The sequence below is a fragment of the Perna viridis genome, chromosome 14 (assembly GCF_037379345.1).
Source record: "Perna viridis isolate PV_CMFRI_1.1 ecotype Kerala chromosome 14, ASM3737934v1, whole genome shotgun sequence".
Lineage (NCBI taxonomy): Eukaryota > Metazoa > Mollusca > Bivalvia > Mytilida > Mytilidae > Perna > Perna viridis.
The window spans coordinates 23,206,072-23,221,847 of NC_142458.1; the positions used below are offsets into that span (position 1 = coordinate 23,206,072).

The 15,776-nt window shown below is 37.8% G+C and overlaps 1 protein-coding gene across 1 annotated transcript in view; it reads left to right on the top strand.

Annotated features, from left to right (window-relative positions):
* LOC148598681 (baculoviral IAP repeat-containing protein 7-A-like) overlaps nt 1-15,142 on the top strand; it is a 47,520-nt gene extending 32,378 nt beyond the window's left edge. Inside the window, exon 5 of the mRNA XM_088560005.1 lies at nt 13,655-15,142. Within this exon, the coding sequence (XP_088416131.1) occupies nt 13,655-13,689 (35 nt within the window). The 3' untranslated portion in view covers nt 13,690-15,142. The remainder of the gene's footprint in view (nt 1-13,654) is intronic.
* Nucleotides 15,143-15,776: the final 634 nt, after the last annotated feature.

Genomic DNA, 15,776 nt, shown 5'->3' on the forward strand with positions numbered 1-15,776 from the left:
AAAATATCTAGTGCCTTAAGACTTAAGAGTAATTTGATATGGGGAAGAAAAGAAAGTTTACTATCAAAAAGTAATCCAAGGAATTTTGTTTCTTCTACTATTTTGATTTTATTACCATAAAGAAAGAGTTCTGGGTCCGGATGCAGCTTTCGCTTTCGACAAAAGTGCACACCAACAGTTTTAGATGTAGAAAACTTAAACCCATTCTCCAAAGCCCATTTCTCAATTCTTTTGAGGCAAAGTTGTAACTGCCTTTCAATATTACTCGTATTTTGTCCCCTGTAGCAGATCAAAAAGTCGTCTACATACAAGGATCCGTCAATATTGTCCTTCAAAACTTGGGCTAATCTATTTATTTTAATACTGAAGAGAGTGACAGAAAGAATACTTCCCTGAGGAACTCCCATTTCCTGTTCCTTCTCCTCAGAAAAAGTCGAATTTACCCTCACATTAAAATGACGATCTGACAAAAAATTAGACAAGAACAGAGGAAGTCTTCCTTTCAACCCCATATCAAATATATCTTTTAAAATACCATATTTCCACGTCGTGTCATAGGCTTTTTCTAAATCGAAAAAGACCGTCACAACATGTTCATTTTTAGCAAATGCATTTCTGATGAGCGTTTCAAACCGGACTAAATGGTCAAGAGTACTTCTGCCTTGCCTAAAACCACACTGAATATTAGTGAGTAAGTTGTGCTTCTCAAGGAACCACACAAGGCGATCATTGACCATTCGTTCCATTGTCTTGCAGACGCAGCTTGTCAATGCGATCGGGCGATAATTTGAAGGATCCGTATGATCTTTTCCTGGTTTTGGAATAGGGACTACTGAAGCCGTTTTCCAGATGGACGGAACGTTACCAGAAGTCCATATCTCGTTCATTAACGCAAGAAGTGTATGTAGAGATGGATCAGGAAGATGTTTCAAAAGTTGATAGTGAATATTATCTAGCCCACTAGCTATATCGTGGGCTTTAGCCAGTGACGATTTTAGTTCCTCTATAGAAAATTGAGAGTTGTAGGATTCAGCATTATTTGACTTGAAGTTTAATTTTCTCTTTTCTGCAGATGATTTAATTTTTTGAAAATCCGGTTTGTAGTTAGTTGAGGATGAATGTTTAGCGAATGTTATGGTATGGTATGGTATGGTATTGAAAGTGCCCCGACCAATTCAACTAAAAGTACCCAATTACACGTTCAGTCTGCAGACCATCTATTCCAGTACAAAAATTCTGATTATTTTAAAATAATCAAACCATGTTCCATCACTTTAAACGATATATTTAACTACAACGATGACGAACTACATTGTACCATATCAAAATGTGGTATTAAAAATTGCAAAACATGCAACATCCTTATAACCGACCCTTACTTCTCCAGTTCCCTTACAAACAAAACATGCCATACAAGAAGTCACGATGACTTAAGTTGCAAATCAACAAACTTAATATATGGATTAGAATGCAATTTATGTGGTTTAATATATGTCGGAGAAACACAAGAACGATTAAATAAAAGAATATGCGGTCATCGTTCGGGAATTAACACCACCAAATTCCCGAGTTTATAAACACTTTAATCAACAAGATCATTCAATCTTCTCCATGAAAGTTCGTATTTTCGAAAACAATTACCATCCTACGAACAGTCCCGTTTTAAGTAAAAATTATCGTAGGGAAAGAGAGGAGTACTGGATACGCAGACTAGGTACTGCAATACCTTACGGATGCAATGACAACATCAAAAGTATAGGAAACCTTTCAAGCCAATATAAAAATAGCATGAATGTGATGAATTTATTTGACAAAATTCAAAGACGGGAAAGGAGTCATGGCCATCGCCACGCTCCGTGCAGGTCCGGGTGTTAAAAGAATAGGCCTGCAGCAGCGCTAAGCTTGTCGTATAAGGCGACTAAATAGTGCTCAGAAACCTAGCCGGGGGCTAGGCGCTCTGCCCACAGAGCAACTGGGATGTGTGCCCCAGGTGGTGGAATGGGGTACCCCTGGCATGTTGCATGCTGGGGTTGTCAGGCTATAATACGGAAAACCTGACCACAAACCATAGTGGTGCCCCGTGTTGGGAAAGATGCAACATTCCTCGCACGTTAAAGAAAAATGCTGTGGTATTCGATAGGAGTAGGAACCTTTGCGCTCCGCCACAGGAGGCTAAATTGCCCGATCTTATCCACCCACCCCCTTTTTCCAGTGGCAATCGAAGTTTGTCGACCCTATTATCCTTGTGTCCCATCCTTTTTTTTTCATTTCATGTTCATTTTATCATCCATTTCATGTTCATCGTCTGAATATAGCTGAAATATTGCTGATCGGACGTTAAACCCCAACAAACAAACAAGCCATCGCCACTATACGTCACCTAAGTTACATGATGTCTCCATAGATGGTCTCCTTCCTTTCATACAAGAACCTCTTGGTTTTATACTTATACCTTTCACTCTACTACACTCCCTTTACAAAACAAGTCTTGACACTCCTGTTTCTGACCCCACCTCATCATTATACAGACTTGTTGCCATCATTTTGGATATTGGTTTCCATAGACTCTTTAAACCAGTTTGTATGAAATGTTAAGATGAAGAAAAACGATCATTTCTTCCACTACCGTTTGTCAACAAAGGTATAGATGCAATTAATTTGGCTAACATCCTCCATCACAAAAACGTTACCAACAAAATTCCCCCATATTTCAAAGACAAATCCATACCAATTATTTCATATTCCTACACTTCACCCATTGCATCCAAAATTTTCAATTATAAAAGGCTATTGCAGAACCTCGACACTGAGGACTTCAAGGCTAAACCACCTGACTGTTCTTGCAAAACCTCTCCATTCAAATATGGTCCTTCTGGTCAAGTCGTTACGGGAGATTTAACCATTATCGAAAACGAATCTCTACGTAATATCCTTTCCAAATGTCCCATGTACCGTGAACCACGCTCCATAAATTGGAATTATAACTTTAAAGTTCTGATGGATGCCGTCGAGGACTATGCAAGAAAATGGATAAAACGACAAGACATTGAATCTCTGTCAGTGGTTAAAGGCCGTGAAGTCTTTAATTTTGAAACGAATGAAAGTTTTAAGTAGGTCAATGAGTTCCAAGGCTACATCAGTTTTCAAAGAACCCGATGTAGCAAAAACATTGTCTACTATACATGACAAATATATTGTCGTACCAGCAGACAAAGACCAAAACAACATCGTTTTTGTCTGCAAAACGTTTCACATCCAATGTTTATTATCAGAGGTAGACGTAGAAAATAATAGCAGTGATAAGACCTATATTGCTACCACTCTCTCCAAAGAAGAGATTGTGGAAAACCATAAATCTGTGCTATCCTCTTTTGGTCCCTCTACCAAAGACGATGATTGCGATTTACCGTCTATGCACTGGATTCCTAAACTTCACAAGAATCCATACAAACAACGTTTCATAGGAGGATATGCAAAATGTACCACCAAACCTCTTTCAAAACTTATAACTTCTATACTCACAACTGTCAAAGAGGGTCTGCAGTTCTACCACAACACTTGTTACTCCCGTAGTGGTATTAATTCAATGTGGATCCTGAAAAATTCGAAAGATCTTTTATTGAGACAATCAGTTCAAGACTATTACCTGAATATAATAGCATTAAAACCTATGATTTTTCAACACTGTATACTTCTATTTCCCATACTCAGTTAAAATCCCGACTTATAACATTATATATCGTTGTTTTTTTTTTCCAAAAAAGATGGTACACCTAGATATAAATATATAGTTCTTGGTAGAGATTCCTCATACTTTGTAAGAAATAATTTCAAATCATCTTCCAAATATACAGAGGAAGATGTTTACAAAATGCTGGAATTTTTAATCGACAACATATTTGTCCAGTGTGGTGGACGTGTTTTTCAACAAATGGACGGCATTCCAATGGGAACAAATTGTACTCTTTTACTTGCTGACCTATTTCTTCACTCTTCTGAGGCTGACTTTAAGCTGATTTGATCAGAAAGAAAGAATATCGTTTGGCTAGATCCTTCAATCTCAGTTTCCGCTATATAGATGACGTATTATCTATAAACAGTCCCAATTTCGGGGATTTGATACATCACATCTTAACATTTAGGAATCCAGTACATAGATGGTAAATCACAATCATCGTCCTTGGTAGATAGACCTAAATAGATAGCGCAGATTTATGGTTTTCCACAATCACTCCTTTGGTGGGTGTGGTAGCAGCATAGGTCTTATCACTGCTATTATTTTCTACGTATACCTCTGATAATAAACATTGGATGTGAAACGTTTTGCAGACAAAAATAATGTTGTTTTGGGCTTTGTCTGCTGGTACGACAACATATTTGTCATGTATAGTAGACAATGTTTTTGTTACATCGGGGTCTTTGAAAACTGATGTAGCCTTGACACTCATTGACCTACTTAAAATTCATTGTTTAAAAATCAAAGACCTTTAACCACTCAGACAGAATCAATGTCTTCTTGTTCTCGTAATATCATATTATCATGCATAGTACTTCACGGCATCCATACTAACTTTTGAACCCCTTACAAAAAACAAAGGTTTGATTTGCAGCAGGCCAAGTTTACGAGCTTATTCCATCCACGCCTGGGACTTACCACCTTCCAACCTTTCGCAGTTCGCCAGAGGATTGTATCCTGTTCTGCATATCACATGAGCCCTATGGTTCCTACTCCGGGAGAATACCACAGTAGGGTTCTTTAACGTGCGAGGAACGTGGCATCTTTCCCCAACACGGTGCACCACTATGGTTTGTGGTCAGGTTTTCCGTATTATAGCCTGACAACCCCTGCATGTAACACGCCAGGGGTACCCCATTCCACCACCTGGGGCACCCAACCCAGTTGCTCTGTGGGCAGAGCGCCCTAGCCCCCGGCTAAGGTTCTGAGCACTATTTAGTCGCCTTTTACGACAAGCCTAACGCTGCTGCAGGCCTATTCTTTTGACATCCGGACATGCACGGGGCCGTTCATCGTCTGAATATAGCTGAAATATTGCTGCCCGGACGTTAAACCCAAACAGACAAACAAAACAAACGAACTAAATTAATATAATGCAACAACATAATTATCAATGTTCAAAGGTTTACCCCCCTGTGGATCGCTATCCTTGTCGTGGTAGGGGGGCTTGCGTGCCTCAGTGATCCTAAGAGCTATGCCAGCTGGAGTTTTTTCTCCTGGTTGGGTTACCCATGCTGGAAAGGTCAAAGGTTAGAGGCCAGACTAAAGCGATCCGAACATCGACCGTGGGCCCGGTGTTTAAAATAAAACGTGGGTTCACCTACTTGTTTGCCGTGAGTTGCAACCCGTGAGTTATTGGTGGGCGAGGAGGTCCTAGTGGATGAAGGTCGTATCTAGACTCCAGTCGTGACGTAACCCCCGTGTCATCGATGGCTGGATGATCGAGGATACGGCTGTATATGCCACTCGGCTCTTAGGTCATCTAAACGGGAGATCGGATGGACCCGGTTCGATCAATCGGCTGGTCACGCCATGCCCTTCATTTGTCCACCTGCTTTACTGATGGCATTTTGTTAAATCCAATGTTTCTAAGATTTTCAAAAGCTTACAAATGGCAAATGAAGAAGGCGGTGGCTCATGGGTCAATCGAGTAGTACGCTGTCTATGCGCCATTGATAGATACGCTCTGTTCGAGTATGTCGTCTCTGGAATCCCTGATGCTATCTGCTGGAAATCCGTAGAGTCCTAGCATCGCCCGTGTTGGCACTCGGTGGCGGGTGGGGAACAGAGACGATGAAACTTACTAAAACTTAACATGGCGACAAAAAACAACGGGGAGTCCAATGTTTCTTATTCAAAAAAACGAAAAAGTGATGTCTGCAATTCTTCTGACGAAAGTGATAAAAACTGGCCAAGATTTATTGTAATTTCTGCAAAAGGTAAAGACAAAAATGTTAATGAACTTTCTCCTTTTTTAATACAGAAAACTATCAAGGGTGTAGCTGGTGATGTTAAAGATACAAAGAAAATAAGATCAGGAATTTTAATTGAATGCCTCAGACCTGGCCAATCATCAAATTTGTTAAAATTAACCAGGATTGGTGACCTTGATGTGGTTTCATCTGCACACAAGTCACTAAATCAGTCACAGGGTGTCCTTAAATACCGCGGTCGAGACCTCGACGCCTTGACTGATGAAGAGATCTGTGAGGAACTGAAATCACAAGGCGTTAAGTCAGTGAAAAGATTTACTTCTCGACGTGCAGATGCAACCATACCAATGAGAACAATCCTGTTAACATTTAGTTCCACTTCAGTGCCATCTCGTGTCTACATTGGTCCATACAGGACAGCTGTCAGTCTGTATATTCCTAACCCACTTCGGTGTTTTAAATGCCAGAAGTTTGGGCATGGAAAGGGCCAGTGTAGAGGAAAACTGTTTTGTTTCCGATGCTCTGAAGAAGGACACGAGGGAATCGACTGCAGAAAAGATCTGAAATGCAGAAACTGTGAGGAAGCTCACATGTCATCATCTAAAGATTGCCCTCTTTATAAGAAAGAAAAAGATATTTTAAAGATAAAAACTGAAAACAAAATTTCATATAGTGAAGCTCGCCAGAAGTGGTCCCTTTCCAACAATTTTCTTGCATCTGGCAAAACATCTTATGCTAGTGTTGCAAAGCGTGCTTGTCTGTCCTCGACTGTTGAGGTGCAGACGATCATGAGTTGGAAAGAGGATATCAATGGTCTTGCCAAACTGCCCACTGAAGTATCCACCAAAATAATGAAACCATCCAAAAAATGTTTGGAGGAAATTAAAAAAGCTAGAGCTAAGAAATCTCACCAATGTTCCCAGACTCAGTCATCCCAAAATTCCGGATCATCTTCAAAATCATCTCCATCATCACAACAGTCATCGTCTTCCAAATCTCAACAGAAGAATGTCCAACCCCCAAAAAAGCTGGGGAATTTCCGTGTGGAGGACTTGGAGAAATCCAAGTCTAGGCGACAGATTGTGTCGCCTGTGGTGTCGGACTCGGATTCCGAATCTGACATGGAAACAACAGATCATGGACTTTGTCCAGGTGAACAGCGCGCTCAGTCAATTCGAATTGACCTTAATGGTGGCACTCGTACTAGAAGGTCATCGAGTCGTGGTCGCGGATCCAAGTCAGAGAAAATATCCCCCATTCGTCACCCATAAAAATGGCCAAATTACTTCAATGGAATTGTCGAGGTTTAAAGGCTAATATTTTGGAATTAACTCTTCTTGTTCAGTCTATTTTACCAGTTGCATTATGTCTCCAGGAGACTCATTTAAAAGAAACGGATCAAATTTCCGTAAAAGGATATACAATGTATAGTACATTTGCTGAGGCAAATGAACGAGCTGCTGGTGGATCTACCATTTTTATTAGGGACAGAGTAATACATAGTTCAGTTCCTTCAACTACCGATCTACAAGCAGTGGCCGTTCGGTTATCCCTTGATAAAACCATAACCGTTTCTTCCATTTACATTCCCCCGGATTCAATTTTGTGCAGAAATAAATTAGGTGATTTGGTTAAACAGTTGCCCAAACCATTTATTATTTTGGGTGACTTTAATGCTCATAATCCTTTATGGGGAAGTAATCATACGAATGATAAAGGTAAAAAAGTTGAGGAGCTCCTTCAGCAAGAAGATTTGTGCATATTTAATGACGGATCTTCAACGTTCCTTCATTCAGGCAATGGATCGTCTTCTTCTATTGATTTAAGCATTTGTGATCCTCTCGTACTTTCAGAGTTTACATGGCGAGTTCATGATGACTTGTGCGGGAGTGATCATTTTCCAATTATTATGGAGCATTTATCCTCCAAAACGGAGGAACGTCAACCTCGTTTTAAACTTGAGAAAGCAGATTGGGCTTCATTTGAAGCCCACTGTCTTGAAGAATTACGATTAGAAGCGATGAAGGATGTTGAAGATCCCATTTTATTATTTAATGAAAGACTGACATCAATTGCTAATAAAACAATACCTAAAACCTCGACAAGTCCAAAAAGGCCTAGTAAACCATGGTTTACTGATGAGTGCGACAAAGCGATCGAAGAACGCAACAAGGCTCATCGCCGGTTTGACAAAAATCCTACACCAGCAAATCTGTCAAACTTCCGAATATTTCGAGCAAAAGCTCGACGTACATGTAAACAAGCCAGACGAACCTCTTGGAAAAATTTTGTTTCTAGTATTAAATCTCACACTCCCCTCAATAAAGTATGGAATTTTATTAGAAAAGTAAAAGGAAAAAATTCGAATTCTTCAGTAAAACACCTTAAGGTTGGTAATACCACTCTAACCACCGAAAAAGATATCGCCAATAAGCTAGCTGAAACATTCGCTAAACATTCATCCTCATCTAACTACAAACCGGATTTTCAAAAAATTAAATCATCTGCAGAAAAGACAAAATTAAACTTCAAGTCAAATAATGCGGAATCTCACAACTCTCAATTTTCTATAGAGGAACTAAAATCGTCACTGGCTAAAGCCCACGATACAGCTAGTGGGCTAGATAATATTCACTATCAACTTTTGAAACATCTTCCTGATCCATCTCTACATACACTTCTTACGTTAATGAACGAGATATGGACTTCTGGTAACGTTCCGTCCATCTGGAAAACGGCTTCAGTAGTCCCTATTCCAAAACCAGGAAAAGATCATACGGATCCTTCAAATTATCGCCCGATCGCATTGACAAGCTGCGTCTGCAAGACAATGGAACGAATGGTCAATGATCGCCTTGTGTGGTTCCTTGAGAAGCACAACTTACTCACTAATATTCAGTGTGGTTTTAGGCAAGGCAGAAGTACTCTTGACCATTTAGTCCGGTTTGAAACGCTCATCAGAAATGCATTTGCTAAAAATGAACATGTTGTGTCGGTCTTTTTCGATTTAGAAAAAGCCTATGACACGACGTGGAAATATGGTATTTTAAAAGATATATTTGATATGTGGTTGAAAGGAAGACTTCCTCTGTTCTTGTCTAATTTTTTGTCAGATCGTCATTTTAATGTGAGGGTAAATTTGACTTTTTCTGAGGAGAAGGAACAGGAAATGGGAGTTCCTCAGGAAAGTATTCTTTCTGTCACTCTCTTCAGTATTAAAATTAATAGTTTAGCCCAAGTTTTGAAGGACAATATTGACGGTTCCTTGTATGTAGACGACTTTTTGATCTGCTACAGGGGACACAAAATGAGTAATATTGAAAGGCAGTTACAACTTTGCCTCAAAAGAATTGAGAAATGGGCTTTGGAGAATGGGTTTAAGTTTTCTACATCTAAAACTGTTGGTATGCACTTTTGTCGAAAGCAAAAGCTGCATCCGGACCCAGATCTCTTTCTTTATGGTAATAAAATCAAAATAGTAGAAGAAACAAAATTTCTTGGATTACTTTTTGATAGTAAACTTTCTTTTCTTCCCCATATCAAATTACTTAAATCTAGGTGTCTTAAGGCACTAGATATTTTAAAAATGGTGTCCAGTACCGATTGGGGTGCTGATACCTCAATTTTATTAAATTTATATAGATCTTTGGTTAGGTCTAAACTTGATTATGGATCTATTGTTTATGGTTCCGCCAAAAAATCTTACCTTAAAATTTTAGACGCTGTTCACCACCAGGGGTTGCGACTTTGCCTTGGTGCCTTCAGAACCTCTCCTATTGAGAGCCTTTATGCTGAGGCAAATGAACCATCCCTTGGAGACAGACGTTTGAAATTAGGTCTTCAATATGTAAGTAAACTTATGGCCTACCCAGATAGCCCTGCCTACGACTGTGTCATTAATCCTATTTATGTCGACATTTATCGAAAACATGAAAGCAAAACCCCTCCTTTTGGAATTCGAATAAAACCTCATTTGGAAGCAATTCATCTGGAGACCAATGCAGTGACACCTGTTGTTACTTCGAAATGCCCTCCATGGGAGCTTCCACACCCTTCTTTCATTTTTGATCTGCGTGAATATAAAACGTCCGATACCAATCATTTATTTTTACAACAAAAATTTTCTGAAATTAAAGCAAATTATCCAGATTTTTTGACGGTGTATACAGATGGCGATAGCGTTGCATGTGCTGCTGTCCATGGTGACAGAACTGTAACTGAACGGTTGCCATCGAGCGCTTCCATATTCACAGCTGAAGCTCGAGCCAAATTGTTAGCACTTAAATTGATTACTCAATCTAATCTGTCACAGTTTATTATTTGTTCTGACTCTTTGAGCTGTCTTTTGGCAATTAAGAATCACAAACTGAAAAATACTCTTATTTTACAAATTTTATATTTTATTCATCGACTTCGGGAATTTGATAAAGAGATTGTTTTCCTCTGGGTACCCAGTCATGTTGGTATTCATGGGAATTCAGTTGTAGACGGGGTTGCCAAAAAGGCATTAAATGAAATAATAAAGGACGTTAGTTTGCCATACACCGATTTTAAACCTTTAATAAGGAAATATATTTTAAAGATGTGGCAGGACCGATGGGACGGTCTTGAACACAACAAACTCAATTCCATAAAACCCGATCTAGGCGTTCATCATTCCGGGTCGGGCAATCGCAAAGAGCAAGTGGTCATGACTAGATGCCGCATTGGACATTCTAGATTTACACATGGCCATTTGCTTGTTGGTGATCCTCCACCTGAGTGTATCCCATGTGATTGCCCTTTCTCTATCAAACATGTTCTTCTGGATTGTGTGGATTTTGCCAACACCAGGCAAAATTATTTTGACTGCGCCAATATGTTTGATTTGTTCAAGACCGTTTCATCTAAAAACATTATCGATTTCTTGCGGGACATCGGTTTATTTAATAAAATCTAAATTAGATACCTTCCTTGATTTTTCAATATTTTAAATGTTTTATCGAAGTTATGTTTCTATATGTATTTTATGTCTTAGGTTCACCTTTTATGTACCTTTTTATATGTAAATAGCTGTTTGTTTTAATTTCATTATTTTATGAAGAGACTTTGATCTTGCTTTTAATATTTTCCTTGCATTAAATGTTCTTGCCGTGATATGGCCCTGGTCGCCGAAACGGCAATAAACAACAACAATCAATCAATCAAAGGTTTACTTTCATTGATTAGAAGTTTCTCTTGCTATCTTACATATAAAATACACATTTAATCAACAATAATACTTTTATGAATGAATTCACACACTTTGCCAATAAGTCAATTAAGTTTAGCATGTAAACTTGATCTGATCTTCATAAAAACACGCCCCGTGCAGGTCCGGGTGTTAAAAGAATAGGCCTGCAGCAGCGCTAAGCTTGTCGTATAAGGCGACTAAGTAGTGCTCAGAAACCTAGCCGGGGGCTAGGCGCTCTGCCCACAGAGCAACTGGGATGTGTGCCCCAGGTGGTGGAATGGGGTACCCCTGGCGTGTTGCATGCTGGGGTTGTCAGGCTATAATACGGAAAACCTGACCGCAAACCATAGTGGTGCACCGTGTTGGGAAAGATGCCACGTTCCTCGCACGTTAAAGAACCCTGCTGTGGTATTCGATAGGAGTAGGAACCTTTGCGCTCCGCCACAGGAGGCTAAATTGCCCGACCTTATCCATCCCCCTTTTTCCAGTGGCAATCAAAATTTGTCGACCCTATTATCCTTGTGACCCATCCTTTTTTTTCATTTCATGTTCATTTTATCATCCATTTCATGTTCATTGTCTGAATATAGCTGAAATATTGCTGCTCGGACGTTAAACCCCAACAAACAAACATAAAAACACTTTGTATTTTCAAAGTATGTCATATGTTTGAAATGGGAGAAATACATTTATTACATAGATAGCAGTGTTTCTTCGCAGTGTAGTTTTTTTTTAATTTTACACTTCACACCCTTTAGAAGAAATTCATTACAATAGAGATAGTTGTGGCAGAGAGAAGTGTTGATAGTTTATTGTGTTTTATATACTCATAACTGTTTTATATCTTTATTAATTATTTAACTGTTTTCTCTAATAAAAATCATATAAACAATCAATGTTTACTTAGTCTCTGTCTCTAGAATTTTCTATATATCACTATATAAGGATTAGTCTATATCTACAGATCAGTTTATGGGTCATTGGTTTTGACACTCTATTAAAAACGATGGAAGAAGGAAGCCATAATTTATTTTCTTTGAACTTCAACATAATTTGACTAAAGCTAAAGTCTGTGGAAAGAAGGTCAGTTTCTTTCCTTACAATAACAATTACCTTAATAGTTATTTTAATCATCTGTTTTGTGGAAATAATATTGTTTATTAATTTACAATATTTGATTGATTGGTGTGTAAAATATGTGTGATCCTATGAATGAATGCTAAAACCTTATAAACAGATATAGATAAAGTATGAATAACAAATAATCGATAACAGTAATATTGAGGTAATAATAATACATTTTTGTAAATAAAATAATAAAATGGTTAAAATCCAAACTTGTGTACTTAAACTTATAAGTAAAATTGAGGTGTTACAGACAACAGTATAACTATTTATAAACTTCAAAATACTTAAAAGATAAATTGTTTATTAAATATTCTAAATCAAGGGAAATAACTACGTTTTCATATTTTTAACACATTAGTTATTATTTTAATATTGTTTCTTCAGGTGGAATAAACAGTGTATGTAATAATTGTACTGTCCCTGGAAAACGAGGCCTCTTGCACCTCATGCGAGGCTTGTTTATGTGTGTTGTTCACATTTTGTATCAAATGTAATGTCATTGTATTGTCTTTGTATTATCGTATCTATAAAAGCTAAATGTCTTGCTTAATTATTTCGACTTATTTTATGTTTCATATTTTTCAAGTAAATCATACAGCAATTCCACCGTTTTGCTGTTATATATATATATAAATATATATGTGCAAATTATTATAAAGATGCATTCACAAAGATGTGCATACTAAAATATAGTATTGACGTGCTTATATTGATCAGAATGCATTAAATTCATTTTGATAACTAGATATAGTAAAGATATAGAGTTTCGTAATTTAAATGGTGAAGATTGGAAATAATATGTCTTTCCTATGCAGCCCCGTGCAGGTCCGGGAGTTAAAAGAATAGGCCTGCAGCAGCGCTAAGCTTGTCTTAAAAGGCGACTAAATGGTGCTCAGAACCCTAGTCGGAGGCTAGGGCGCTTTGCCCACAGAGCATCTGGGATGTGTGCCCCAGGTGGTGGATTGGGGTACCCCTGGCGCGTTACATGCTGGGGTTGTCAGGCTATAATACGGAAAACCTGACCGCAAACCATAGTGGTGCACCGTGTTGGGAAAGATGCCACGTTCCTCGCACGTTAAAGAACCCTGCTGTGGTATTCGATAGGAGTAGGAACCTTTGCGGTCCGCCACAGGAGGCTAAATTTCCCGACCTTACCCATCCCCCCTTTTTCCAGTGGCAAACAAAATATGTCGACCCTATTATCCTTGTGACCCATCCTTTTTTTTCATTTCATGTTCATTGTCTGAATACAGCTGCTCGGACATTAAACCCCAACAAACAATCAAACTTTCCTATGCATAATATGTATGTAACGCAATTTTAATCGTGTAGCTTGTTACTTAATTATTGTAATTATTATTTCAGGGCCTTTTTCGTTTGTAAAACATATCCATATATGATGAAATAAGAAACCCTGACACTCAGATTACTTGTTTATTTTATTGGGAATTTTGGACCAATTTTACACTGGCGCCCACGTAGTTTTCATCTGGATGTGTATCGCCAGCTGGACTTTACAATTATTGTGTGTAGTGATCACGTGAATATTTGCACGAACATCTGTATACGTCATCGATAGTTCGAACTTGCTACGTCACAGATATGACATGTCAGACAATTTTATACGCCATAGCTAGCTTAGAAGTTTCGTCACAGTGACTTTGTACCTGTACTTCCGGAAGATTGTAAACAAAACAACGTGCTTTACAGTGGATACAGATACAGTGCATATTAGGGTCAGTAATCAATGTAAATGTCTGTTTCTATATGTTTGTAAATGTCTAATGCTTTGTCATTTAATTGTATACTGTGTTTGTAATTTACGGAAATATTCAAAAGTTACACGTTAGAAAAAAACTTTGCGAAATTTTTCATCATACGAATTGTTTTGTTTGGAACTTATACTGTAGGTGAAATTTAGATTGAAACATATTTGAAGCTAATACCCCCTCTTTACATTGTCTTACCCCCTTTCGCCAAGGCCAAAAGTCAACCGGAAGTACATGTAAGTGAACCAGAATTTGCCTTGTACCTTTGTTTACATAGCAACAACCTACTTTCACATTTTTTTCCAATTTACATATTAAAACTTTGTGAAAGGATAATTATGCATTCACTTTAGTTACATTTATAAAAAAAATATTTAATACATTTGTGGCCTTAGCTAGACTTTGTGGATTTTTGTGAAACTTCAGCAACATGTATTGTCTAGCATACCCCTATTTCGTATTGGGTAACATTGTTTATCCATAACTGGCTACATCTTTACACATATAGGTGAAGCTTATGTTTGGTACTTTAGTACAACTTAGTTCATTTCAGAACAAGAACTTAACTTGCTATATGTGACACCATATATTACATGTATATATAATTGTGTTGTGTTGTATTGTGTTTGTATGTAACTGCCTTTAATTTTGAACTTTGTCCAATTGTGTTGTTTGTAAATTGTACATGTACATTGTATTACTTGTAGTGCATATTGAAATATGAAGATAGGTTAAAAGGTTAAACAGCTTGATATATATAAAAGAAACAAACAAACAAACGCTAACTTGGTATTTTAAAGCATTAGTTTGATTTAAACTTTTAAACTGAATTTAATTAAAATTTAAAATCAGTTAATAAGACCTAAATTGAATTAAACTGATAAAACAATTGCTGTCCAGTGTGAGATAGTAGTTACCGAGTTAAATATTGATTAATAACGATACCCCAAGACATACTTTACCTGCATATACCTATCTTACCCTTATGTGCATACCTGACTATATTTAACTTACCTGCATGTACTAATCTTGCGTGATTGTACCTACCTTTTATACGTGACATAAATTTGTGCGTATTATGGTTTATTTTGTTTACATCGTATTCTTTTGAAATGGGTTTGTAAACGTAAAAGCTTTTCAACCCATATCCAAGTTCAGCTTTTATATCCTGAAAGGTAAGTCATTGTGTATATTATTGTACATATTGTTCTATTTTCAGATCTGTAAAAATTGATTGACTTTATCAAACTTACAGTTGTGACTTACAGCTTAACTTAGTTATTTCTCGAGATTTCATAGTCAGCACATTTACTTAAGACATCTTTGTCTTTATTAGATTTCTCTTTTACTGAGATAGATTTAGTTTCTACATTACCATGGCAGAAAAGTTTGTTTGTTTGTTGGGGTTTAACGTCCAAGCAGCAATATTTCAGCTATATTCAGACAATGTACATGAAATGGATGATAAAATGAACATGAAATGATAAAAAAAAAAGGATGGGTCACAAGGATAATGGGGTCGACAAATTTTGATTGCCACTAGAAAAAGGGGGGATGGGTAAGGTCGGGCAATTTAGCCTCCTGTGGCGGAGCGCAAAGGTTCCTACTCCTATCGAATACCACAGCAAGGTTCTTTAACGTGCGAGGAACGTGGCATTTTTCCCAACACGGTGCACCACTATGGTTTGCGGTCAGGTTTTCCGTATTATAGCCTGACA